Source organism: Staurois parvus, unplaced genomic scaffold (genome assembly GCF_062004578.1).
Source record: "Staurois parvus isolate SC_StPar_1 unplaced genomic scaffold, SC_StPar_1.0 ptg000553l, whole genome shotgun sequence".
Taxonomy (NCBI): domain Eukaryota; kingdom Metazoa; phylum Chordata; class Amphibia; order Anura; family Ranidae; genus Staurois; species Staurois parvus.
In genome coordinates, this window is record NW_028318349.1 from 1,182,951 (window position 1) to 1,208,332 (window position 25,382).

Below are 25,382 nucleotides of genomic sequence, written 5' to 3' on the forward strand. Positions count from 1 at the left end.
CAGTGTCAGTGCATTTATTAGCACTGATCACTGTATTGGTGTCACTGGGGATGTCAGTGACACCAAGTCAGTTCCCCCCCAATGTCAGAATGCCCGCCGCAGTCCCGCTATAAGTCGCTGATCGTCGCCATTATTAGTAAAAATAATATCCCAGTATATATACCACCATTTGTAAACACTATCTTTCAGTTAAACCAATTAATTTACACATACTGGGTTTTTTTTTTTTTTTTTTTAGCAAAGACATGTAGCAGAATACATTTTGGCCTACATTTATGACGAAATTTGATTTTTTTTTTCGTTTTTTTTACTGGATATGTTTTATAGCAAAAAGTCAACATTTTTTTTTTCAAAATTGTCGTGGGTTTTTTATAGCGCAAAAAAATAAAAACTGCAGAGGTAATCAAATACGACCGAAAGAAAGCTCTATTCATGGGAAAAATTAGGACATAAATTTCATATGGGTGCAGCGTTGCATGACTGCGCATTTGTCAGTTAAAGTAACAACATATAGACTGTGTTGTTTAATATTTCCTCTCATGTTTACCTCCCAATAATGAGAATCACGTAAACTGCTTGATTTCTTTCTGTAACTATGCTGATAGATTTCTGAAACTGTTTTCAGAGCATTTTCAGTTTATTCTGATGCTCCTTGTATTTGATATTTACATGGTGCTTCTAAAGCATACAATATCAGCACTGCCAATCACTTCACTGCTGAACTGCGACTGCAGAGATGGATGTTCTGCTTTTGTATATTATGTTTCTGTTGCAGTATTAGTCTAAAATCTAGAAATTGTTGGATTTTTAGAATCGGAATATAAAATTACAATCTTCGTGTAAATATAAAGTTGAAACTTTTGGAAGGTTTTGAAAACTGACCCTGAAGCAACTTAAAGTAGAACTAAAGGCAAATTTTTTAGTTTTGGAAAGAGTAGAGAGGGATTAGAACACCTATTGCATTTTTATTGCTATCTGTGCCCCTGTTAGTGAGGTTTACCTTCACTATTTGTCCTGCTTACCATTGACATTGAAAGTAAAGTTTAAAAAAAAAAAACATTTTGGGTTGTCCCCAGAAAAGTAATCAATGCAAATTTTTCCTAAGGGGACACTAGTTCTGTTGACCTGGAGATCCCCAAGGAATTCCCTTCATTTGCAGGATTTTCTCATTTCCTGTTTTGGCCATGGGGTAGGAAGTGAAGCACTTGCGTGTAAGCACAAGTCTTGACCATTGAAGGATAGGCAGACTGTGTTCCCAGGACAAACCAGATGGATGTGCTTGCATGCCTAGCACGGTCAGTTTGAAATAAGAAAGCAGTGGAACTGGCAGTATCGCTAGGTATTTCACACAAAGGAAGTAATGCAGAGAGAATGGGATACTTCCTAACATAAGTATTTCAGGGGTTATTTTATAGTTTGCCTATATGTTTAAACATGCTCTTAAGGGACTCCGTTTTATTCAATGAATGCCTTCTGCAGACCTGTCCAGACAAGCATGATCAGGATATTCCTTACTCTGTCCACCTGAATGAGTAAACCACTTTGCTTTAACAAAAAAAGATTGTTTTTCTTTTGGCCATATGTTATGTGAGTAGAAGCTGACTATTTTCTATTTTAGGCAATCTTGCCAATGCAATATAGTTTGTCCCAGCCCTTGTAGCTGACTTTTGCTGGACAGCTTGGCAGGAAGTGGATCAATAGGTGGCAGTAAGGGTTTCAAAAGGGAAGATACTGAAACAAAAGCTGCCATGTCAATGCATTAGACTGACTGCCTTATATGTCATTCTTCATTTTGCCTATTGTTGCACATTAATCCCCATGTACACACTGTGTTTTTAGCCTTGGTGTATGGGGGACCCCCTTCCGCCACATGCAAATTTAATCCAGTGGTTATATAGCTGCTGAATCACTTTCACATGAAATGGAACCAGCTGCTGGAATAAAAAGGGATCATGGTTATAACTTCAACCATGATCCTGGTATAATAACCTAAACACGAGGCTATATATATATATACAGTCAGGTCCATAAATATTGGGACATCTACGCAATTCTAACATTTTTGGCTCTATACACCACCACAATGGATTTGAAATGAAACGAACAAGATGTGCTTTAACTGCAGACTGTCAGCTTTAATTTGAGGGTATTTACATCCAAATCAGGTGAACAGTGTAGGAATTACAACAGTTTGCATATGTGCCTCCCACTTATTAAGGGGCCAAAAGTAATGGGACAGAATAATAATCATAAATCAAACTTTCACTTTTTAATACTTGGTTGCAAATCCTTTGCAGTCAATTACAGCCTGAAGTGTGGAATGCATAGACATCACCAGACGCTGGGTTTCATCCCTGGTGATGCTCTGCCAGGCCTCTACTGCAACTGTCTTCAGTTCCTGCTTGTTCTTGGGGCATTTTCCCTTCAGTTTTGCCTTCAGCAAGTGAAATGCATGCTCAATCGGATTCAGGTCAGGTGATTAACTTGGCGATTGCATAACATTCCACTTCTTTCCCTTAATAAACTCTTTGGTTGCTTTTGCAGTATGCTTTGGGTCATTGTCCATCTGCACTGTGAAGCGGCGTCCAATGAGTTGTGAAGCATTTGGCTGAATATGAGTAGATAATATTGCCCGAAACACTTCAGAATTCATCCTGCTGCTTTTGTCAGCAGTCACATCATCAATAAATACAAGTGTCAGGAATGGATTCAGCACTGGTGGTGGGACTCTCCTGCCGTGTAGGCTGCAGTACCAGAGCTGACCAGCGGGTGCTCTCAGCACTGGTGGTGGGACTCTCCTGCCGTGTAGGCTGCAGTACCAGAGCTGACCAGCGGGTGCTCTCAGCACTGGTGGTGGGACTCTCCTGCCGTGTGGGCTGCACTACCAGAGCTGACCAGCGGGTGCTCTCAGCACTGGTGGTGGGACTCTCCTGCCGTGTGGGCTGCAGTACCAGAGCTGACCAGCGGGTGCTCTCAGCACTGGTGGTGGGACTCTCCTGCCGTGTGGGCTGCAGTACCAGAGCTGACCAGCGGGTGCTCTCAGCACTGGTGGTGGGACTCTCCTGCCGTGTGGGCTGCAGTACCAGAGCTGACCAGCGGGTGCTCTTAGCAGCCAGAAGCTCACAATCAGCCAAACCTGGGGCTGATTACAGAAAGGTGTATATAAGGCATGACCAGGCCTGTGCTCTGAGCCTTGGTGTATGTCCCCCATGTGCCCCTGTATCCTGTTCCTAGTTCCTGTGAGAAGATACCTTGTTGCCGACCCTGTCTGATCCTGATTCCTGTTGACCGTCTCCTGTTCTGACTACTGGCTCATCCCTGACTATTCTTCTGCCTGATCCTCTGTACTGCGCTGTCCGTGAGTTACTGAACCCGGCTTGTGACCTTGACCATTCTCTGCCTGCTCCTTTGATACCTTGCTGCCCGCACGTTGCTGACTTGGCCCGTCTGACCACGCTAACTACTCTGCCATCCATCCATCCTGCACGGATCCAGCCGTACCTGCACATACCTCTGGCGGATCCCTCTATCACTAGCAGGTGTACTCAGGGGCCGCGACCTGGTTCCTGTCTGCTCCAAGTCCATCCCCACCATCAGGGGCCCTGGTGAATAGCAGACTGGGACTTAGACTCCGCGCCCTGGGGAATCCTGCCCTGAGGACCGCTAGAGGTACCACCAGGCAGTCGTTACAGAACCCTACGGCCGGCCTGACCATTCCACCTCTCCAGCCCTGACTACGCCTGTGTTCCTGCACCTCCTAAGATTAGTGGAAGGTTAGTTTGTTCACTGTGCGTTTTATATATATATATATATATATATATATATATATATATATATATATATATATATATATATATATATATATCTGGGTGGCTAATAACCTGTATTATATTATACCTGAGACCTGCGTTTCCCTGTGTCAGTCCGCACCTTTCTGGTCATTCCTTGATTCCTGACATCACACCAAGGCCTTTCCTGACCAGAAGTGGCTGCACAGGGAAGCCATCTTGACTTGTTGTGAAGGATGCATCCTGATGAGGTTATATATTTGTCTATGCTAGTCTTTGATGACAGGGAATATGCCTATCAGACTCTGCGCGAGTATACCCGGGATCAGCTGCTAGAGTGCATACGGGTCGCTCATTCCCTAGTAGGTCAGGTCCTAGAGCTCTCTGAGGTGCAACCATTGATTCAGGCTTGTATTGAGTTGGCTTCATCTAGTACCCCTGAAAATAGGGATGAATTTCTTCCTCCATTCAGGGCGAGTCAAGTAATATCACTGGTATGGTTGTTGGAGGATGATCCAGATTGCTTCTTGGAGCATTATTCAGCATATTCACCACAGGTGCTAAAGAAGTGTTTAAACGCAGTGCAAACTTTGATCAGACAGGCCTTGTGTAAGCTGAGCGTTGTCCAACCCTTACTGCAGACATGGTCAGACTTGTTACACCCAGCCTCAGTCAGCTTGCAACAAACCAGTCCTGCTTCTCATCATTCCTCTGCTCAAAGCTCTTTTCCTGCATTCCCGACAACACCCCCAGTGACAGCCCCCCCAGTGACAGCCCAGTATACCCAGCAATCTACCACATGTCAGTACCCTGCTCCCACTCACTGTACCGTCGTACCAGTTGACTCGGTGCCAGTTGACTCGGTGCCCGCTGTCGTACCAGTTGACTCGGTGCCAGTTGACTCGGTGCCCGCTGTCGCACCAGTTGACTCGGTGCCAGTTGACTCGGTGCCCGCTGTCGCACCAGTTGACTCGGTGCCAGTTGACTCTGTGCCCGCTGTCGTACCAGTTGACTCGGTGCCAGTTGACTCGGTGCCCGCTGTCGTACCAGTTGACTCGGTGCCCGCTGTCGTACCAGTTGACTCGGTGCCAGTTGACTCGGTGCCCGCTGTCGAGCCAGATGACTCGATGCCTGATGACTCGGTGCCCGCTGTCGAGCCAGAGGACCTGATGCCCGAGGACCCAGTGCCCGCTGTTGAGCCACATAACCTGATACCTGATGACTCGGTGCCCGTTGTCATGCCAGTTGACTCGGTGCCCGCTGTCGAGCCAGATGACCTGATGCCCGAGGACCCAGTGCCCGCTGTTGAGCCGGATGACTTGAAGCCTGATGACTTGGTGCCCGCTGTCGAGCCAGATGACCTGATGCCTGAGGACCCAGTGCCCGCTGTTGAGCCACATAACCTGATACATGATGACTTGGTGCCGGCTGTCGTGCCAGTTGATTCAGTGCCCGCTGTCGTGCCAGTTGATTCAGTGCCCACTGTTGTGCCAGTTAATTTGGTGCCTGCTGTCGAGCTTGGTGACCCGGTACCCGCGGTTCTGCTAGAAGGCTTTGTGCCCGCTGACGTGCCCGGTGACTCTGTGCCCGCTGTCGTGCCAGATGACTCGGTGCCCGCTGACATGCCTCTGCCCGCTACACAGCCCGACATGCCAGCCCCTGATGTCCAGTTAAACTGGCCGATAACTGATACCCAGCCTGCTCCTGGAAATCCTGTGCCCAGTGACCTGCCTTCCTTGATTCTCCTACACAAAGAGGAGTCTACCAGCAGGAAACCCAGCCAGCCGGTTTACTCCGGCAGTAGGATATTCAGCCAGTTACCGGACCCGGGCGGGGGAACATTTTGCCCACTAAGGACTGTTTGGAGCGTCCTGAGGCCGCTCCTTGAGGGGGGGGTTCTGTCAGGAATGGATTCAGCACTGGTGGTGGGACTCTCCTGCCGTGTAGGCTGCAGTACCAGAGCTGACCAGCGGGTGCTCTCAGCACTGGTGGTGGGACTCTCCTGCCGTGTAGGCTGCAGTACCAGAGCTGACCAGCGGGTGCTCTCAGCACTGGTGGTGGGACTCTCCTGCCGTGTGGGCTGCACTACCAGAGCTGACCAGCGGGTGCTCTCAGCACTGGTGGTGGGACTCTCCTGCCGTGTGGGCTGCAGTACCAGAGCTGACCAGCGGGTGCTCTCAGCACTGGTGGTGGGACTCTCCTGCCGTGTGGGCTGCAGTACCAGAGCTGACCAGCGGGTGCTCTCAGCACTGGTGGTGGGACTCTCCTGCCGTGTGGGCTGCAGTAACAGAGCTGACCAGCGGGTGCTCTTAGCAGCCAGAAGCTCACAATCAGCCAAACCTGGGGCTGATTACAGAAAGGTGTATATAAGGCATGACCAGGCCTGTGCTCTGAGCCTTGGTGTATGTCCCCCATGTGCCCCTGTATCCTGTTCCTAGTTCCTGTGAGAAGATACCTTGTTGCCGACCCTGTCTGATCCTGATTCCTGTTGACCGTCTCCTGTTCTGACTACTGGCTCATCCCTGACTATTCTTCTGCCTGATCCTCTGTACTGCGCTGTCCGTGAGTTACTGAACCCGGCTTGTGACCTTGACCATTCTCTGCCTGCTCCTTTGATACCTTGCTGCCCGCACGTTGCTGACTTGGCCCGTCTGACCACGCTAACTACTCTGCCATCCATCCATCCTGCACGGATCCAGCCGTACCTGCACATACCTCTGGCGGATCCCTCTATCACTAGCAGGTGTACTCAGGGGCCGCGACCTGGTTCCTGTCTGCTCCAAGTCCATCCCCACCATCAGGGGCCCTGGTGAATAGCAGACTGGGACTTAGACTCCGCGCCCTGGGGAATCCTGCCCTGAGGACCGCTAGAGGTACCACCAGGCAGTCGTTACAGAACCCTACGGCCGGCCTGACCATTCCACCTCTCCAGCCCTGACTACGCCTGTGTTCCTGCACCTCCTAAGATTAGTGGAAGGTTAGTTTGTTCACTGTGCGTTTTATATATATATATATATATATATATATATATATATATATATATATATATATATGGGTGGCTAATAACCTGTATTATATTATACCTGAGACCTGCGTTTCCCTGTGTCAGTCCGCACCTTTCTGGTCATTCCTTGATTCCTGACATCAAGAGAACCAGTTCCATTGACAGCCATACATGCCCACGCCATGACACTACCACCACCATGCTTCACTGATGAGGTGGTATGCTTAGGATCATGAGCAGTTCCTTTCCTTCTCCATACTCTTCTCTTCCCATCACTCTGGTACAAGTTGATCTTGGTCTCATCTGTCCATAGGATGTTGTTCCAGAACTGTGAAGGCTTTTTTAGATGTCGTTTGGCAAACTCTAATCTGGCCTTCCTGTTTTTGAGGCTCACCAATGGTTTATATCTTGTGGTGAACCCTCTGTATTCACTCTGGTGAAGTTTTCTCTTAATTGTTGACTTTGACACACATACACCTACCTCCTGGAGAGTGTTCTTGATCTGGCCAACTGTTGTGAAGGGTGTTTTCTTCACCAGGGAAAGAATTCTTCGGTCATCCACCACAGTTGTTTTCCGTGGTCTTCCGGGTCTTTTGGTGTTGCTGAGCTCAACGGTGCATTCCTTCTTTTTAAGAATGTTCCAAACAGTTGTTTTGCCCACGCCTAATGTTTTTGTTATCTCTGATGGGTTTGTTTTGTTTTTTCAGCCTAATGATGGCTTGCTTCACTGATAGTGACAGCTCTTTGGATCTCATCTTGAGAGTTGACAGCAACAGATTCCAAATGCAAATAGCACACTTGAAATGAACTCTGGACCTTTTATCTGCTCATTGTAATTGGGATAATGAGGGAATAACACACACCTGGCCATGGAACAGCTGAGAAGCCAATTGTCCCATTACTTTTGGTCCCTTAACAAGTGGGAGGCACATATGCAAACTGTTGTAATTCCTACACCGTTCACCTGATTTGGATGTAAATACCCTCAAATTAAAGCTGACAGTCTGCAGTTAAAGCACATCTTGTTCGTTTCATTTCAAATCCATTGTGGTGTATAGAATCAAAAATGTTAGAATTGTGTCGATGTCCCAATATTTATGGACCTGACTGTATATATATATATTTAGTGTACAATGGTGTTGTGGTTAAAAACTTTTTAAAGTGTAGTTAATTGTAAACAACTACAATGATTCCTCTTACTACAACGTACATGTTGACACCTAACGTGTGTCACACGATCCTCATTTTTGTTGTGTCTGTTCTTTTTTTGCTATTACAAAGGGGCAGACAAGACTCCAAGACAAGATCCGCTTCCTCTGCACTTCCCCAAGCTATGACCTGGAAGTGCTCAGAGCTACAAGGTTGATTGCTTACAACAAATATTGGAAGCAGCGCTGTGCTCTCACCATTCTGTCACCCCTCGTGGATGATCCAGGGAACACAGCCAGCACTCAGACAACAATGTGTCAGATCTTTGTGTTAAAGAAGCACCTGTTTGGGGTCTCTCTCCATTTTATTAGCATGCAGCAAAAGCCCTGATGAAGGGGGTAGTCTTTTTTTCCTCCTAAATGTGTTGGCTTCTTTGCTTGTTGCTACTATAAATAAACCTATTACAAGCTTACCATACCTTCTAACTTGCATTTACGGCATACAGGGTTTTCCTTTCTACCAACCTTTCCAAGTACATGTGGAAATGACCATAAGGTCATACCCAGAGGCAGCAGTCCAGGTCCTAAAAAGGGATAACTGCCACATTATTTTTATGTTGGGCAGAAATCATCGGAAGGGAATTCTTCCAACCCGTTGACTTCATCCCCCACCCACGACCAGTGATTGATCGAGTCAGTCCAATGTGATCTCCAACACTAAAGCGATACTTGGGTACTCTGGAAGACAATTGGCGCTTTGTGCAGGCAGTGAAGGAACAGATATTTCTTCACTGTAGCACTCTGCAAAGTTTTATCCCACTACAAGAACACTTTCAGGGATGCCTTGATATGGTGCTGCACCTGAGATGGAAACAATATTTCACTTTGCAGCTGAATGCTTTTTTTTTTTTTCAGTAGCATAATCACAAACTAAATTTTGAACTTGAACTTCATTGTGTTTGCAACCTGGACCTTACTTCTAGTAGGCTTTTTTTTTATATCTGACATCAGCTATTTAGTGAATGTGCTTGTCTAAAACAATAGCATTCTGATTGAAATTGTTTCTGACGTTGTATTTTCCTGTAGTTTAGAAAATAATCTGATTTGACCTAAATTTCCTATTCAGATTTTGGATGTTTTTTTGTTTGAATAGTAGCTAATGTGTTTAACATTAGAGGCATGTAGCAAGTGTGCATTAGTATGTACACATACAGTCAGGTCCATAAATATTGGGACATCGACACAATTCTAACATTTTTGGCTCTATACACCACCACAATGGATTTGAAATGAAACGAACAAGATGTGCTTTAACTGCAGACTGTCAGCTTTAATTTGAGGGTATTTACATCCAAATCAGGTGAACGGTGTAGGAATTACAATAATTTGCATATGTCCCTCCCACTTGTTAAGGGACCAAAAGTAATGGGACAATTGGCTTCTCAGCTGTTCCATGGCCAGGTGTGTGTTATTCCCTCATTTATCCCAATTACAATGAGCAGATAAAAGGTCCAGAGTTCATTTCAAGTGTGCTATTTGCCTTTGGAATCTGTTGCTGTCAATTCTCAAGATGAGATCCAAAGAGCTGTCACTATCAGTGAAGCAAGCCATCATTAGGCTGAAAAAACAAAACCAACCCATCCATTGTGTCGATGTCCCAATATTTATGGACCTGACTGTATGTTAACAATGTAATGGATGTGTCCACATATCACATTAAATAACCATGCTGCTAGAATAGATATTTTAGGGTTTGAATAAAAAAGTGGCTCAGTTTATTTCTTCACATCAGCAGTGTACTTTATTGGCTGTTTTTCCAACTCCAGATGCTGATATTATTATTATTTTTTTTTTTTTGAGAATCTCCCACTCAAACATCAGGGGCGCTTTTCAATTTTTTTTCTTCTATAGTATAAAAACCAAGCAAATAGATAATCCTCTTGTTGTTGCACATATTCTTGCAGCTCTATGTGAAAAGTTTTATTTACTATGTGCTGCAGTGAAATGCAAGTTGTTGCATGCTTTGATCTCCACTTATATAGTTTCCTAACTAGATGTGCATTTGTTTTTTTTGTAAGTGAAAAATCTATGTATATTGATTACTAAAATTTTTATTTTTGGACTGTAAATCTACATTAATTGGCTTTGCTTAGCATTGTTGCCTAAGATGTAATTTACTTTTAGTCTGACCTCTTCCACTTGCACCATAAGACATATCAAAGCAGAACTCAGATGAAAATCCCAGAATCTCAAGTTTGTCCCGTATGTATACCCTGCCTGCATCTCCCATTTGCATAGTTTAACACCCTGCCTCCTGAAATCATTATACTGGTATTTATCTTCCTGATTATTGAAAGAAAAATGGCTACCAAAGTTTTTTTTTTTTTTATTTTTTTTTATTTTCTTATTTTCTTCTTTGCCGAAGCCTGCTGAATGATAATAGAGCAGGAGCACACTGAGCTCCTCTCTTCCATATGCATGTTCCCAGTATTAGCATGTATGAGGAGAGGAAGAGAGTATCAAGCCACAGAGGTTGGGCCAAATATGGATTTCTATTTTTTTTACAGTATAATTATTTATCCGGAGTTGACATCCCAAGATGTTTTGGGGGTTGTGCTTCCCCTTATCAGAAGTTCTGTTTATTGTAGAACGATGGACAGTTGGTAGAACCTGGGTTTTTGTTCTTTATTAATTGTAGTTTAAAGCTCGTTCAGTAAAGTTGGCTGGTTGCTACACTATAAAACTCGTTTGTTTTAGTTGGAACATCAGCCAAGCTTTGAGTCCAGCACTCCACCACCCCCAATCCCAGTGTTATTAACTGCATGGCAGGAAATTTAAGGCCTCATTTACACTTGCGGTTGGGGTAGGGGTGGTTGCAGTAAAAACCATGCAGTTAGTGTTTCTAAACCCACAACAGTAAAATCAGTCTGTATATGCAGTAAAGCATGCTTGTTATACTCTGTATTGTGTAAAAAGGAAGATCTAGACTTCTCTGATCCTCCCTTTCTTCCAGTGTCTCCCTCTTATCTCCAGTTGGCACTGCCCAGACAGAGGTCAGGGGTTCTACATTCTCCTAGAGAACTCCTCGTACAAGCTTTAACCAGCGCTGTGCGGAACACTGATAGAAGTAACCAGACTGCTGTAACTGCTGATGAGAAGATATTTAGCAGTTTATATTTACTAAAGTAAAATTTACTAAAGTTTGTTGAACACAGTAGATGCGATTGAGTGCCGTCTGTCAGTGGACTCCACACTGAGATTTACTATTGAACAGCGTCTAAAAAGAAAGCGCCCACGGCAAACGTCTAAAATGTGTTTTTCATATGCGCATTTATATCTGGCCATAGACGCTGGAAAAGCGTCTAGTTCTTCACTGTCATGACTTGCTTTAAAAAACTATTTTTTACACATTTTTAAATTGTTTTTTGAAATGTCAGATATTGTTTAAAGTTAAGTTTCAATATTTGGAAAAGAAAATTTCAATGTGAACATGTCTCTGCAGTGATTTTTCATGGTGTTAGACGTGCTTCTTAACAAGTCTGCTTTTTGAGACTGATTCCTGGATTGTGCCTGCTTAGTAAATTCAATTTGGCGTCTACCTGTTGACGCTTTCTTTGGTAAATGTCTTTGCCGTCTAAAAGTAGAAGGTCACTATTAAAAAGTAGATGTTAGCCCACGGAAATGCGCCTGGGCACATTAGTAAATCTGGGTCAATCTGTCAATCAAAGGTAACCACTTGATGTACACCTACATGTGAACACCAGTGGTAGACAGCCTTGCCATTTGTCAGCCTACGATTGATTTGTGCAGGCTTTCTGGTTGTGGGCTGTCAACAAACACCTAGGTTCCTGGCAGCAGATACTCGCAGTATACGTTTTGTCCCATGGACAATGTGGCTGTATCAAGAACAGAAGCCTGGTAAATGCTATTTAAAGTCAAGAAGAGCAAGCCCTCTGGTAGGTTAGGTTTCTTGTTCATGTTCTTTGGGAGATTTGTGGATTTAAACATATAGAAAGAAAGCGGAAGAGGGTGCCACCATCTGAACGTAAAACGGTGTAATAAAATATTGTACTCACTGCAAAAAAATTGGAGAAGGCATGTCACAAAATAATTAGGTGGTCATCTCGCAGTGTCTGGAGTGTGCAGAGCTCGTCAGCCAAGTGTCTTAATGGATTGCAGAGATCATCAGGGAGGCTTCTGGTAGACAGGCACTACTGTAGAGGCTACAGTGTGGAACACCAGCATGGTGTCAGTTTCGGCGGCTTTTGAATGGCACACGCAGGCCCAGGTGCATGTGTTATCTGGAAGCCGACACTGGCATATGCTACCCTAAAAACATGAATATATGTTTCAGCATTGATGGTGTCTTTTCAGTTTATCAAATTGTCCATTTCATAAGTGCCAATGCACCCCCATACCATCAGAAATGCAGGTTGAGCACTAAAAACAAGCCAGAAGGTCCCTCTCCTCTTTAGTCTGGAGGATGCAACACCCATAGTTGTGAAAAAAAAAAAAACATTTTGGAATCGTCTGGCCACAGAACACTTTTTCCTCCTTGCAACATACAATTTCAAATGAGCTTTGGCCCAGAGACGACAGTGGTGTTTCTGGATGATCAAATATGGCTTCCTTGTTGCATGATAGAGCTTTACCTTGTATTTTTGGATGGCACGGCAAACTGTGTTCACACAGTGATTCTTGGAAGTATTCCTGAGCCTATGCAGTGATGTCCATCACAGAAACGTGCCTGATTTTCATGCAATGATGTCTGAGAGTCAGAAGATCACAGCCAACCAATACTTAATTTCAGCCTTGTGCACAGTGATTTCTCCAGATTCTCTGAATCTTTTGATATGCCCTGTAAATGATCTATTTAAAGTCTTTTCAGTTTTACGTTGAGGAACATTATTCTGAAATTCATCAATTTTTAGATGCAGCTTTTCACACTTTAGTGAATCTCTACCCATCTTTACTTTTGAAACACAGACTCTCTAAGATGCTCTTTTTATACTCAGTCATGTTACTGACCTGTTCCCAATTAACCTCATTGGTTTCAAAATGTTCTTCCAGCTCTTCCTTGTTAGTACCACTTTTTGTTGCCTTGCCCAAATTTTTTGAGATGTGTTGCTGCCAATTTCAAAACAATTTTTCTCATAAAATGGTTTAATTTGTCAGTTTAAAACTATTTTAAAGACAGAGGTTTTCTTTTACCATTCTATGCGTTAAGGTAAAAAACCTGGGTACAGCCACACCCAGGGGCGGACTGACCATTCGGAAACTCGGGCACTGCCCGAGGGCCCGGGGTCAGTAGGGGGCCCCATGAGTTGTCAGTCCGCCCCTGGCCACACCCCCAGAATTTTGAAACATTCCTTTTTGCAGTTTTAGTATGTTGGCTCTTTTGACCATTAGTCCTCATGCACACTGGACATTTTTACAGCTGCTGTTTTGGCTTTTGACGTTTTACAGCCAGTAAACCCCCCAGCATGTTATCCTATGTGTCCATGCACACATACACTGTAATCAGCGTTTTTTGGCTGGAAAAAACCCAGGACTTCGAGTCTCCGGATTCAGCTACACTATAGATGATCTGATGAGAACACATTCCCCTCCTGCCGCCGCCTTCTCCATTGACAAAAGTTCTTTAACTGATTACACTGTCTGCAACTTGACCTGTGAATGAGGGAGGGAATCCTGTGACTGATCAGATTCACCTGTAGTCCTGGTATCCATTGAAGGTGACCTTATTGGTCTCTGAGGGGCTATTAGACGATGGAATGATGGGTGGAAACTTAAAGTAGAATTCTGGGCTTTTATTAGACACAGCAACCTATACTAACCAGCCCTGTGTAAAAGAGAGATCTACACTTTACCTATTTTCTGGCTGCTCTAGTCCAGTCACGTGATCATTTCCCCTGTGTCAGCCAGTGGTCCTTGGAGAGGAAGGAGTGCCTAGAATGGATGGAGCCATAGTAAGCCTATGGGTGACATCATTGCTCAAGAATTCTGCCATTGTCAAGCTCTGTCCTCTCCCCTTTAGCTGGGACTGGCAGACACAGGAGACCGTGTGACTGATTAGGCTGAAGCAGCCTAAGAATAGGCAAGTATATACATTATTATTATAATTTTTTTTGTTTGTTAGAATCATGGAATTCTACTGTAACGTCTGGACGACACAGTAACGCGTATATGCGGAGTCCAGGAGGGCTTTAAACCTTGGTGCCGCATATGTGTTTTTGTGTTTGTTTGGAGCGTGCCACTCAGCGCACTCCTAGCACAGACACTGCTCCGAGTCTCATATGAACAATCTGGAAGCAGGAGTCCCAGTTTTCAGTCACCTGATTGCTCTGATAGTGGATCAGAGGCTATCACGGTGATCAGTCACTGTGCAACTCACCCAGTTTTTTTTTTTTTTGTTTCCTGAATGGAGAAAGATGCATTATAAGGTGTACATGTAAACAAATGTGTATGTATAAATGTAATAAAAAAAATAGCCAGATCAGGGTTTGATCTACCTCAGTGTTTGGGTCAAAGGTCACTGTCAGTATATTTAACACCTGGTTCACACCTATGAGTTGTGGGTTTTTTTTGCATTTTGCAGAAACTCACTATAGTCCATTTAACATGGTTTCCTATAGTTCACATCTGTGTGTTCCGCCGCCTTTCCCTCTGGAAAGGGTCAGGGACTTTTTCCCCGCAGCAGATTTTAACACGCATAGGTGTGAACCAGGACTTGTATAGGATTTTTTTTTATAAAAACTCATTTTTAAAATCACTATCAGCTTCAGTATGTTTTAGGTAGGATAATAAAAAAAGCAAAATGCACACTGTTTTTTCTGGCCCTACTATGGGTATAAACAAATCAGGAGCAGGAGAATTTATCTTGGGTTGTTCTTTGGTGGCAAGGTATGGTAACAGCAAGAAATATACAGCTAAATAGAAAATATATATATATATATATATATATATATATATATATATATATTTCTTTTTTACTATTTTGGTACAGTTTTCTGTTGAGAAGGAAAAAAAACCCAGGAAGTATCCATTCCCATTTACCTAACAAATGAAAGCCCAATTTGTCCTGAAAAAAAAACCAAGGTATAGTATAATCTACCTGGAGCACAATGTAGTTGTGATCATATGTACTGTTTTGCTAACACATGTCAAAGTTGCAAAATTGGGTGTTAAGGTTTGTTTTATTCTCGGTCATGAAGGGGTTAACTGAGAACCCTCTAGCATAGAGGGATAAAAAGGATGATTTAGGTTGATAAAAGTAATAGCTCACATTTTGTGTTGTCTGCATTTAGACAAGAACCTTCTGCTTTTATGCTGAAAGGCAGAACAATCCATCTGCATCTGTCAGTTTCAAAAAGGATATCCATGAATAGACGTGTGAAATATATTTTCACTTCAGTTTAGATGCAAACACCAAATATTGATACAGTATCCAGAATGAATAGTGTCACAATGTTATATTTTATGCATTTTTTTATATTTTACCTTTATTTTTCTTGGTAGAAAAAGAAGACCAAGCCTTTTAACCCACCAACACGGCGGAACTGGGATAGCAATTATTTTGGCAAGCCCCTTCAGGAGCTGGTGACCCCAGAGAAACCCATTCCAGTCTTTGTGAAAAAATGTGTGGACTTCATTGAGGACTCAGGTATGAAGTTGTGTATAAAGCACAGTCAAGTGTAGTGTTGGTATTGATCAGTCCAACTTTGTAAACCTCTATAAAATCTGATTTGTGTTTTTTTTAACTTTTTTTGTTTGAAAGTGCTTATAGTAGGCAGTGGTAGTTGTCAGGCATCCTTAATTCCTTGACCTTAACGACAGGTAAACCCTCCTTTATTGGGCGACAGTGCTAATCATGCTTAGGGACCTAGTGCATGCTGAAACTGATGGGATTACTAGGACAAACTACAGCCCAACTCTGAGATCCCCCTGTAGATTGTCCCTTATTGTCACTTTAAGTTTGAATAGTTCTCTTTGGGTCAGACATGTGACACTGCAGGTCCTTCTGCCTTTTCTCCCAGCTTAACCATCCTCACACATTTAGAAAGTTGTGCGCCATTACCCTGTGAATTGCACGGTGGTGACACAGTATGTGCCTAATCTTTCCAGGTTGAGTTGACTGAGCACCATTCAGCCCCAAAGACTTGACATTTTGTGGCAAAGTAGTACTCTGGGTGACCATTCTGAATTAAAAGTGTGATATGCAGCAAGAGCTGCTTTGTTGTTGTGTTTTTGTTTTTTGTTTTTTTTCTATTTGCCCCTGCAGAGACCTACATTGTTTAGGTGCAGAAAAATAAACAGGCTTTCACATATAGTGTGTTTTTTGTGCTCTTTTTCGACCAACCACAACCATATCTTAACCTCAACGAGCCCATGTGATTGCCATCTGAGGCCTTTGCAACTGGGGCCTAATATGTGATGTATGTCTAAAGGTCCTGAAACAATTTTGGGGGCACGTTCACACTAGTGCGATTTCATCAGCGTCTGCCATTGTGCTGCAGTCCACAACAGTGGAAATTGCATTTTTCTCTATGGTGGCGTTCACAACAATGCAACATATTGCAGTCTTTTGGTGCAGAATAGTGTGTTTTTGACCCTATAGACTTCAATAGTCGTGCATAAAAATTTGTTGTAAAAATGCATGTACATGCAGTTTTGGCAGGGTTTTGGCGTATTAACCAGTCTCCTCCCTGCCCAAAAAAATAAAAAAGCATATGAAGCTTATAAAACCATGTAAAAATGCATGATTATGCAGCAGCAGTAATGTGATCCTAGGCTCAGGGTATTGCACTCATTTTCATTTAGAGTGGGAAGAATTTACAAAAGGTAGCGCAAAGAAAACTGGAGTTGGTGTCATTGTTTCTTATAACAACCAGTCAAATCTATTTTGGCAAATCATCCAAAGTTTGTAGTTAGTATGTAGGAAGTTATATTGGTTTTGGTTTTCTTTTTACCTGCAAGCATCTTTGCATTTACATTACATGTGTACAAAACAAGTATGGCAATAAGTGCCTATCGCTGTAGAATGCTGCATTGTGTAAGCAAATATTTTTTCCTTCAGATCCTAATCTGTTAACTGGAAATACAGTGTAAATATTAGTTTAATGTTTTGGACTTTCTTCATTCTCTTCATACTGCTGTCAGTTTGCGATTAGCTATTTTTCACAGCAGCAACATAACCTAAACATATTTTGTTTCAAATACTGTAGACTATTTTTGTTTGTACTGCAATAATTTTATATTCTAAATTTAAAGTTTTTTTTTTCCTAGTTATACGTGTAAAATAGATCAGCTTGATCTAAACATTCGCACTACTGATAATATTTATGAGCCTTGTAGTTATGTAACTGTGTGATTTGTTATATATTGCATTGGGGCTAAGCTCCTTTTTAACATTGCAGTGCTACACGGTGGTTCTGCTTTACTGCTTCCTATTAAACTACAAGTCTTAGTCGGCTGACTTGGCAAACTTGCACCACCTATATCACTGATCCTTTTTTCTTCTCAACAGTCATTAAACAGGGATGATTGTTTTACCCTGTTTCTACTGGCTGATCCACAAATTATTAAATTATCCTATTTATGGATTAACAAGTATGTAAAAATGTGGAAGTTGCATTAGTTTGCTTCAAGGTAAAACATTGCGATACTGAATCAAAATGTGCACGCTATGGGGTTGATTTACCCCTGGTTCACATATCTGCTTCCCTGCAGTCCGCATTTTTGTGCGGGCACGAGAGCCCATTCATTTGAATGGACTCCTGTGCTCCGGGACACGCAGGGAAGAAGTCCCTGCACTTCTTCTGAAATTGCAGCCCGCACGGGAACCTCGGTTCCCAGTACGGTTGCATTTTCCAGTGCGGGCGACGCACCATTAGAATTAATGGCATCCACCCCCAGGTCCGCATTATTCTGTGTGGGTGGTGCGGCTGCACGGATTTTTGTGCAAATCCGCAGCAGCACCACCCGCACAGATGTGAACCTAGCCTTACTAAAAATGGAGAGTGAAAAATCTGGTGCAGCTCTGCAAAGAAACCAATCAGCTTCCAGTCTGTATTGTCAAAGCTTATTTGAACAAGCTGAAGTTAGTAGCTGATTGGCTACCATACAGAGCTGCACCAGATTTTGCACTCTCCAGATTTAGTAAATGAACCCCTATATGTACATTACATGTCAGCTTTATTAATTACATTGACATCAGTCGCTGCTAGTTATGATAATTTCTGTGACACAAGTATGGGTACAATGGCGATGAGAGTCACAGTAATGGCCATAGGTTTATAGGTTTTGTTTGCAATTGCTTTTTGTGGAAGATGTTTGTTGAAGTAGCTTTTCCACCCCCTTTCTTCTCAACACACCACCTGAAACTACCCACCTACTATTTTTACTAAATCCAAACCATCTGTCGTCAGCACACAGGAGGTGATCTAGCAGTGGCATTGCGTTGGCGACTCCAGCAGAGGAGGCGTTGATTCTGATTCGTTTTGAATTCTCTCTTCTCTAAAGCCTTTTAGGTTTGCTTGTGTACCTTACACTATTTGCAACTGAGAGGAATGTGTTAAGGAGCTGTTGGTTCTGTGTTAAGTATCTGGTAGGCAACACAAGCTGTGCGCTTCGAGCCCAGCCACACGCTGCTCCAAACAAGCAAGAAAGGAAGCAGATGCTGTTACAATCGCCCAACCTAAATAAACAGAAGGTTCAGCTATAACAAATAATCTTTTCATTTTCTGCCTAAGGCTACTGTGGAAAATATGGTTTGGTATTGTATGGTATTCCTTTTAATTGTAATGTTCTTTTGTTATTATTTACAATGCATTAAAGGATAAGTTCACCTTTTATTAAAGGGGAAAAGAAAAAACTTTGGCAGGGATAAAAATGTGCATTTATATTTTTTACATTGCAGCCTGTAAAGCATTGCACCCAGATTGCAGGTGCAATGCCAGAATCCTGCAGCCTCAATCAGCTGTCTGCCTGTACCTGCTGTATGGGTGGATAGTTACTGAATTGCTGAAAGAATTCAAGAACTAGGAGAGCGTTCACCAGCCCCCTCACAGTTCATTGAGAACTACAAGCCGTTGGCTGCAGTGGCTGATGGTACTTGTAGTTCATTCGCAGAACTCTGTGAATGAATGACACAACCGTGTCGGCAGAGCCCTGCATGGAGGCGTTGTTTTTTTTAAAAATAGTGATAGCGAGTACAGGGAGAGGATTCCCCCGCCCCGTTGTCACAGGGAGGGGGGGGGGGGGGTAGTGCAGACAAGAGCTGGAACATGTCACATTCCACTCAAAATGTGGGTGGAACATATAACATATTCCAAAGGTGAACTTGTCCTTTTAGCTGCATATGCGGTTATTCTTCTTTTTGTACACCTCTGTTCCTTTTTTTTTTTTTTTCTGTTTGAGAAATATGACCTTACAACAATTATCCAATAGTTCAGGGCACAGTATACAGTAGCTACATAATTGTGCATGGTTACATGATGGAAGAGGTAATGTATGATGTAAAGAGGTAAAAACCTAATTTTCAGAAAAAACTTTGATGGCCATCAGCCTACCCATATATTGCTGGACTTCAAGTGGCTATACCGGGATAAAACAACGTAGTGCAGCACTAGAAATAATACATCTAATAAATGACCTTTATGATAAATAAATTAAAAGTTCATGGGTATATGGTTATAAAATCTAAATGTTCCAAAAGTGACAATCGTGCTTCTGAAGGTGACTACTTCAAAGATATTTCGGTGCTCGTGCAGATGGAAATAATAAAATTGCGCACTCACCAGATGCACAATTTTAAAGCACATGTATATATGTATAGAGCTCACACCTCCACCAATCACAGGCTGCTCGGCCAGCTCTGCTGACGCCAGTTCCTTTGTGTCTAGCCGGCAGGCTTGAAGAACAACTCTGACACAAGCTGACTGAGCTCCAGCGGTGGCCCCTTTAAATCAGCGCTGAGTGTCGGTGGGAGGCGGTCCACCATGCCCTTTGACTTCAGGAGTGAATTTATTCTTAGAAGCCCATTTAAGGTCCATCTCAGTACCCAGAGAGGGGATCTCCTGTCTACCCAGGATACTGCATCCACCATACCCTGTAGGAGACTTCTGGCTGCCTTGGATCAACTCTAAGCCCTGGATTCGCCCGCTGTGACATCTACCCTTCAGAGGAAGGATTACCTTTCATCTGTTTACCCTGATCCCATTGAGAGGATAGATAGATAGAGATAGATATAAATATATATATAGATATATATATATATCTCTATCTATGTATGTACAGTGGGGATCGAAAGTTTGGGCACCCCAGCTAAAAATTTGTATTAATGTGCATAAAGAAGCCAAGGAAAGATGGAAAAATCTCCAAAAGGCATCAAATTACAGATTAGACATTCTTATAATATGTCAACAAAAGTTAGATTTTATTTCTATCATTTACACTTTCAAAATAACAGAAAACAAAAAAATGGCGTCTGCAAAAGTTTGGGCACCCTGCAGAATTTATAGCATGCACTGCCCCCTTTGCAAAGCTGAGACCTGTCAGTGTCATGGATTGTTCTCAATCATCACCTGGGAAGACCAGATGTCGTCAATCTCAAAGGTTTTAAATGCCCAGACTCATCTGAGCTTGCCCCAAAAATCAGCACCATGGGTTCTTCTAAGCAGTTGTCTAGAAAACTGAAACTGAAAATAGTTGACGCTCACAAAGCTGGAGAAGGCTATAAGAAGATAGCAAAGCGTTTTCAGATGTCAATATCCTCTGTTCGGAATGTAATTAAGAAATGGCAGTCATCAGGAACAGTGGAAGTTAAAGCAAGATCTGGAAGACCAAGAAAAATATCAGACAGAACAGCTCGCAGGATTGTGAGAAAAACAATTCAAAACCCACGTTTGACTGCACGATCCCTCCAGAAAGATCTGGCAGACACTGGAGTTGTGGTACACTATTCCACTATAAAGAGATACTTGTACAAATATGGTCTTCATGGAAGAGTCATCAGAAGAAAACCTCTTCTGCGTCCTCACCACAAAAATCATCGTTTGAACTTTGCAAATGAACATATAGACAAGCCTGATGCATTTTGGAAACAAGTTCTGTGGACCGATGAGGTTAAAATTGAACTTTTTGGCCGGAATGAGCAAAGGTACGTTTGGAGAAGAAGGGGCACAGAATTTAATGAAAAGAACCTCTGTCCAACTGTTAAGCATGGGGTTGGATCAATCATGCTTTGGGGTTGTGTTGCAGCCAGTGGCACAGGGAACATCTCATGAGTAGAAGGAAAAATGGATTCAATAAAATTTCAGCAAATTTTGGATGGTAACTTGATGCCATCTGTGAAAAAGCTGAAGTTAAAGAGGATGGCTTCTACAAATGGATAATGATCCTAAACACACCTCAAAATCCACAGGGGATTACATCAAGAGGCATAAACTGAAGGTTTTGCCATGGCCTTCACAATCTCCTGACCTCAACATAATTGAAAATCTATGGATAGACCTTAAAAGAGCAGTGCGTGACAGACAGCCCAGAAATCTCAAAGAACTGGAAGACTTTTGTAAGGAAGAATGGGCAAAGATACCTCAAACAAGAACTGAAAGACTCTTGGCTGGCTACAAAAAGCGTTTACAAGCTGTGATACTTGCCAAAGGGGGCAGTACAAGATATTAACTCTGCAGGGTGCCCAAACATTTGCAGACACCATTTTTTTGTTTTCTGTTATTTTGAAAGTGTAAATGATGGAAATAAAATCTAACTTTTGTTGAAATATTATAAGAATGTCTAATCTGTAATTTGATGCCTTTTGGAGATTTTTCCATCTTTCCTTGGCTTCTTTATGCACATTAATACACATTTTTAGCTGGGGTGCCCAAAATTTCGATCCCCACTGTATATGTGTGTGTGTGTGTGTATGTGTGTGTGTGTGTGTATATATATATATATATATATATATATATATATATATATATATATATGTGTGTATGTATGTGTATATATATATATATATATATATATATATATATATATGTGTGTATATATATATATATATATATATATGTGTATATATGTGTATATATATATATATATATATATATATATATATATATATACGCATTAAAATTGTGCATCTGGTGAGTGCGCATTTTTATTATTTCTATCTGCACGAGCACTGACATATCTTTGAAGTAGTCACCTTCAGAAGTACGATTGTCACTTTTGGAACATTTAGATTTTATAACCATATACCCATGAAATTTTTATTTATCATAAATGCTATTTATTAGATGTATTTATTTCTAGCGCTGCGCTATGTTGTTTTATTTTGATTTATAGGTTTTTTCTGGTTACCTACTGTGCTTTGTAGTGCACTCACATATCTTTACCTATTGGTTATGGATGATGCTTGCAGCTGTCCATGATTTTGTATTTTTTGCACTATTTTTAGCGCTTTCATTAAGATTTTTCTTTAACCACTTCCCGTCCGGCCGCTGTATATAAACGGCCGGATGGTGGCAGTGCAAGGGGCGCGGGTTGCCGTTCATAAACTGTACCCGCCATTTGGGATTGTGTGCGCTCCCTGAGAGTGTGCGGCACCGCGATCCGGTGCCTGCTGTGTCCTCCGAACACCGATCGCTGTACGGGACCTCTGTGTGAGGCCCCGATCATGTGATCTCTGATTGGCCAATCAGTGATCACATGAATAGGTGAAAGCAAGATATGACTTCTGACATCATTGCTTACTACGTGTGAGATCTGTGAATGATCACAGAGATCACTTGGTACAAGGCTATTCACAACAGCCTTGTACCATGTGATAAGCTGTGACCAATCACAGACAGCTCACACAGTATTTCTCAATGGCTGCAAGAATGCAGCCAGAGAGAAGGAGAAATGATTGCTCTTACAGCCTTAATCAGTGTAAAAAAAAATCTTCATCACCCCCCCCCCCCACAAGTAGTACAGTGTCACTATAGTGACACTCTACTGCTAGGGTGACAGTATGTTAAAAAAAAACATAAATATAAAAAAAAGTAAAAATAATTTTTTTTAAAATTATAATTTTTGGTTATAAACTAATGTGGGTTATTTTTTTTATTTTTTTTTAGTAAAATGATAACTGAATACAATTTGGCCAAGTTTTATGAAGAAAGATTATTTAATTGCAAAATTTATATAAGAAAAACACTTTTTCAAAATGTTTGGACTTTTTCATTTATATAGCAAAAAAATTAAATTCCCAGTGGTGAATAAATACCACCAAACTAAAGTTTTATCTGTCTCAAAAAATGCTAAAAAATTCATATGGGTACAGTGTTGCATGACCGTGCAATTGTCATTCAAAGTGTGACAGCGCTGAAAGCTGAAAATTGGCCTGAGCAGGAAGGGGGTAAAAGTGTCCGGACAGGAAGTTGTTAAAGTTGCTTTAACCTCTTCTATACCGGGCACTTTTACCCCCTTCCTGCTCAGGCCAATTTTCAGCTTTCAGCGCTGTCACACTTTGAATGACAATTGCACGGTCATGCAACACTGTACCTAAACTAAAATTTTAACATTTTCTTCACACAACTAGAGCTTTCTTTTGATGGTATTTAATCAACACTGGGGTTTTTATTTTTTGCTAAATTAAAAAAAAAAAAAAAATTTTTGAAAAAAAAACACGTTTTTCTTTGTTTCTGTTATAAAAGTTTACAAATAAATAATTGTTCGTAAATTTTAAGCCAAGATGTATTCTGCTATATTTCTTTGGTGAAAATAACCCAAATTAGGATGTATTTAGTTTGTAGGAAAGTTATGGAGTTCACAAACTATGGTATAGGTCTGAATATTGATCAATCCTGAAGTACTGATGGCCAATCTAATTTCTTCAGGTCTAAGAATGTCAGAACAGTACAGATATCCCCCAAATGACCACTTTTTGCAAAGTAGACCAACGTATTTCATAAGCGGCATGGCGAGTTTTTTGAAGTTGTAATTTTTTTGTCCTTTTTCAGAAAATGAAAAAATTAAAAATATTTTCACTATATTTTTTTTTTTACATGCTGTCACCAGTGCAGTACAGCGTCATCATATAACTGGCATGGCAGTGATCAGGGACACTGACTCGTGACAGTATGGAAAAAAAATTATTTTTTATTAGTTTTGATTTTTTTACTTTATTTCTTAAGATTTTTTTCATATTTCACTATGACCAAAGTAGTATAATGTTACCATAGTAACATTGTACTACTTTGGGGAAGTGATCAGTTTTTTTTTTTTGTTTTTTTTTACACAATTTGCTCATAGCAAAGAATTACCTTGCTATAAGTAAGCATTTACCTGAATGACATCGATTCAATCAGGGTTTTTTTTTTTTTTGTGCTTAGCTGTGATTTGGCCATGGCTAATCACATGACACAGCTGGGCTGTGATTGGCCGAGCTTGTGCATGTGATCGCTGTGACCATTCACAGCTAGACACACTAGTATACAATGGATGGCATGAAAGGAAGTCATCCATTGTATACAACTGTCATATGACCTGCTGTGATTGGTCACAGCAGGTCACATAGTACCAGTAATGGGGCCGGTACTCAGATCTGTCATCGGCCCTGTCCACGGTACACGGGCGGTGACAGATCGCGCCGCTGCGCGGTTCTGCGGGCATACAAACTGCACATGCCTGAAAGGACACCATATGGCTTCCACCTGGAGGGATGAGGGGTTTTGCAGGCTGCCATCTGGCTATAGTCCGGGCGGGAACCTGTTAAGCAGGAATAACTAAACGTGATCTGGGACGCAAAAGTTTTTTTTTTTTTTGTTTTTTTTTTATACTTCTCAGATCACTTTTCCTACATTTGGAACATCTAAATGCAGGAGTGCCAGTGTGAACGAAGCTTGAAGCAACACAGCTCCATCACACGTCATAGAGCTCTGCAGCACTTCATTTAAATGTTTGTGAATGCATTACACTGGAAAAGTGTCAACTTTTGCTAAGACAATTTTCTGTTTCTGACAGGGCATCTAAGTACTCCCAGTTCTTTCTTCCATTATACTGACAGTAATTGCTGGATAAAATCACGTTTTAATTATTTATTTATGCTGTCACAACCCAATACATTTTAAAAGACTCAAAGTTCCATTCTGTAACTATTACCATGTAACTTGTCTGGCTATTTTAGAATCTTTCCTCATGGTGTGCACAATCTAAAAAAGGTGATAGTGGGAGAAATCTGGATTTAAGCATGAATGACTTTTAAAATGTGATCTGATCATCATAAATCAGAATGAATGTGTATTTTTTATTTATTTATTTATTTATTTCTATGCACACAGTTTCATTTTCCTATTAAATCAATCAATCACATTATTTGTAAACGTTAACAGGAGTGCTTTGATCACAGCATACACTTAACATTAGCATAATAGCAATTCAAATATTATTTATTTGAAT

At 41.7% G+C, this 25,382-nt stretch overlaps 1 protein-coding gene across 2 annotated transcripts in view; it reads left to right on the plus strand.

The window, feature by feature from the left end:
- ARHGAP5 (Rho GTPase activating protein 5) overlaps nucleotides 1-25,382 on the plus strand; it is a 104,795-nt gene that overhangs the window by 48,090 nt on the left and 31,323 nt on the right. For both annotated transcript variants that reach the window (XM_089691195.1, XM_089691194.1), the window contains exon 3: nucleotides 15,459-15,603. In XM_089691195.1, coding sequence (XP_089547321.1) covers nucleotides 15,459-15,603 — 145 coding nt within the window. The remainder of the gene's footprint in view (nucleotides 1-15,458; nucleotides 15,604-25,382) is intronic.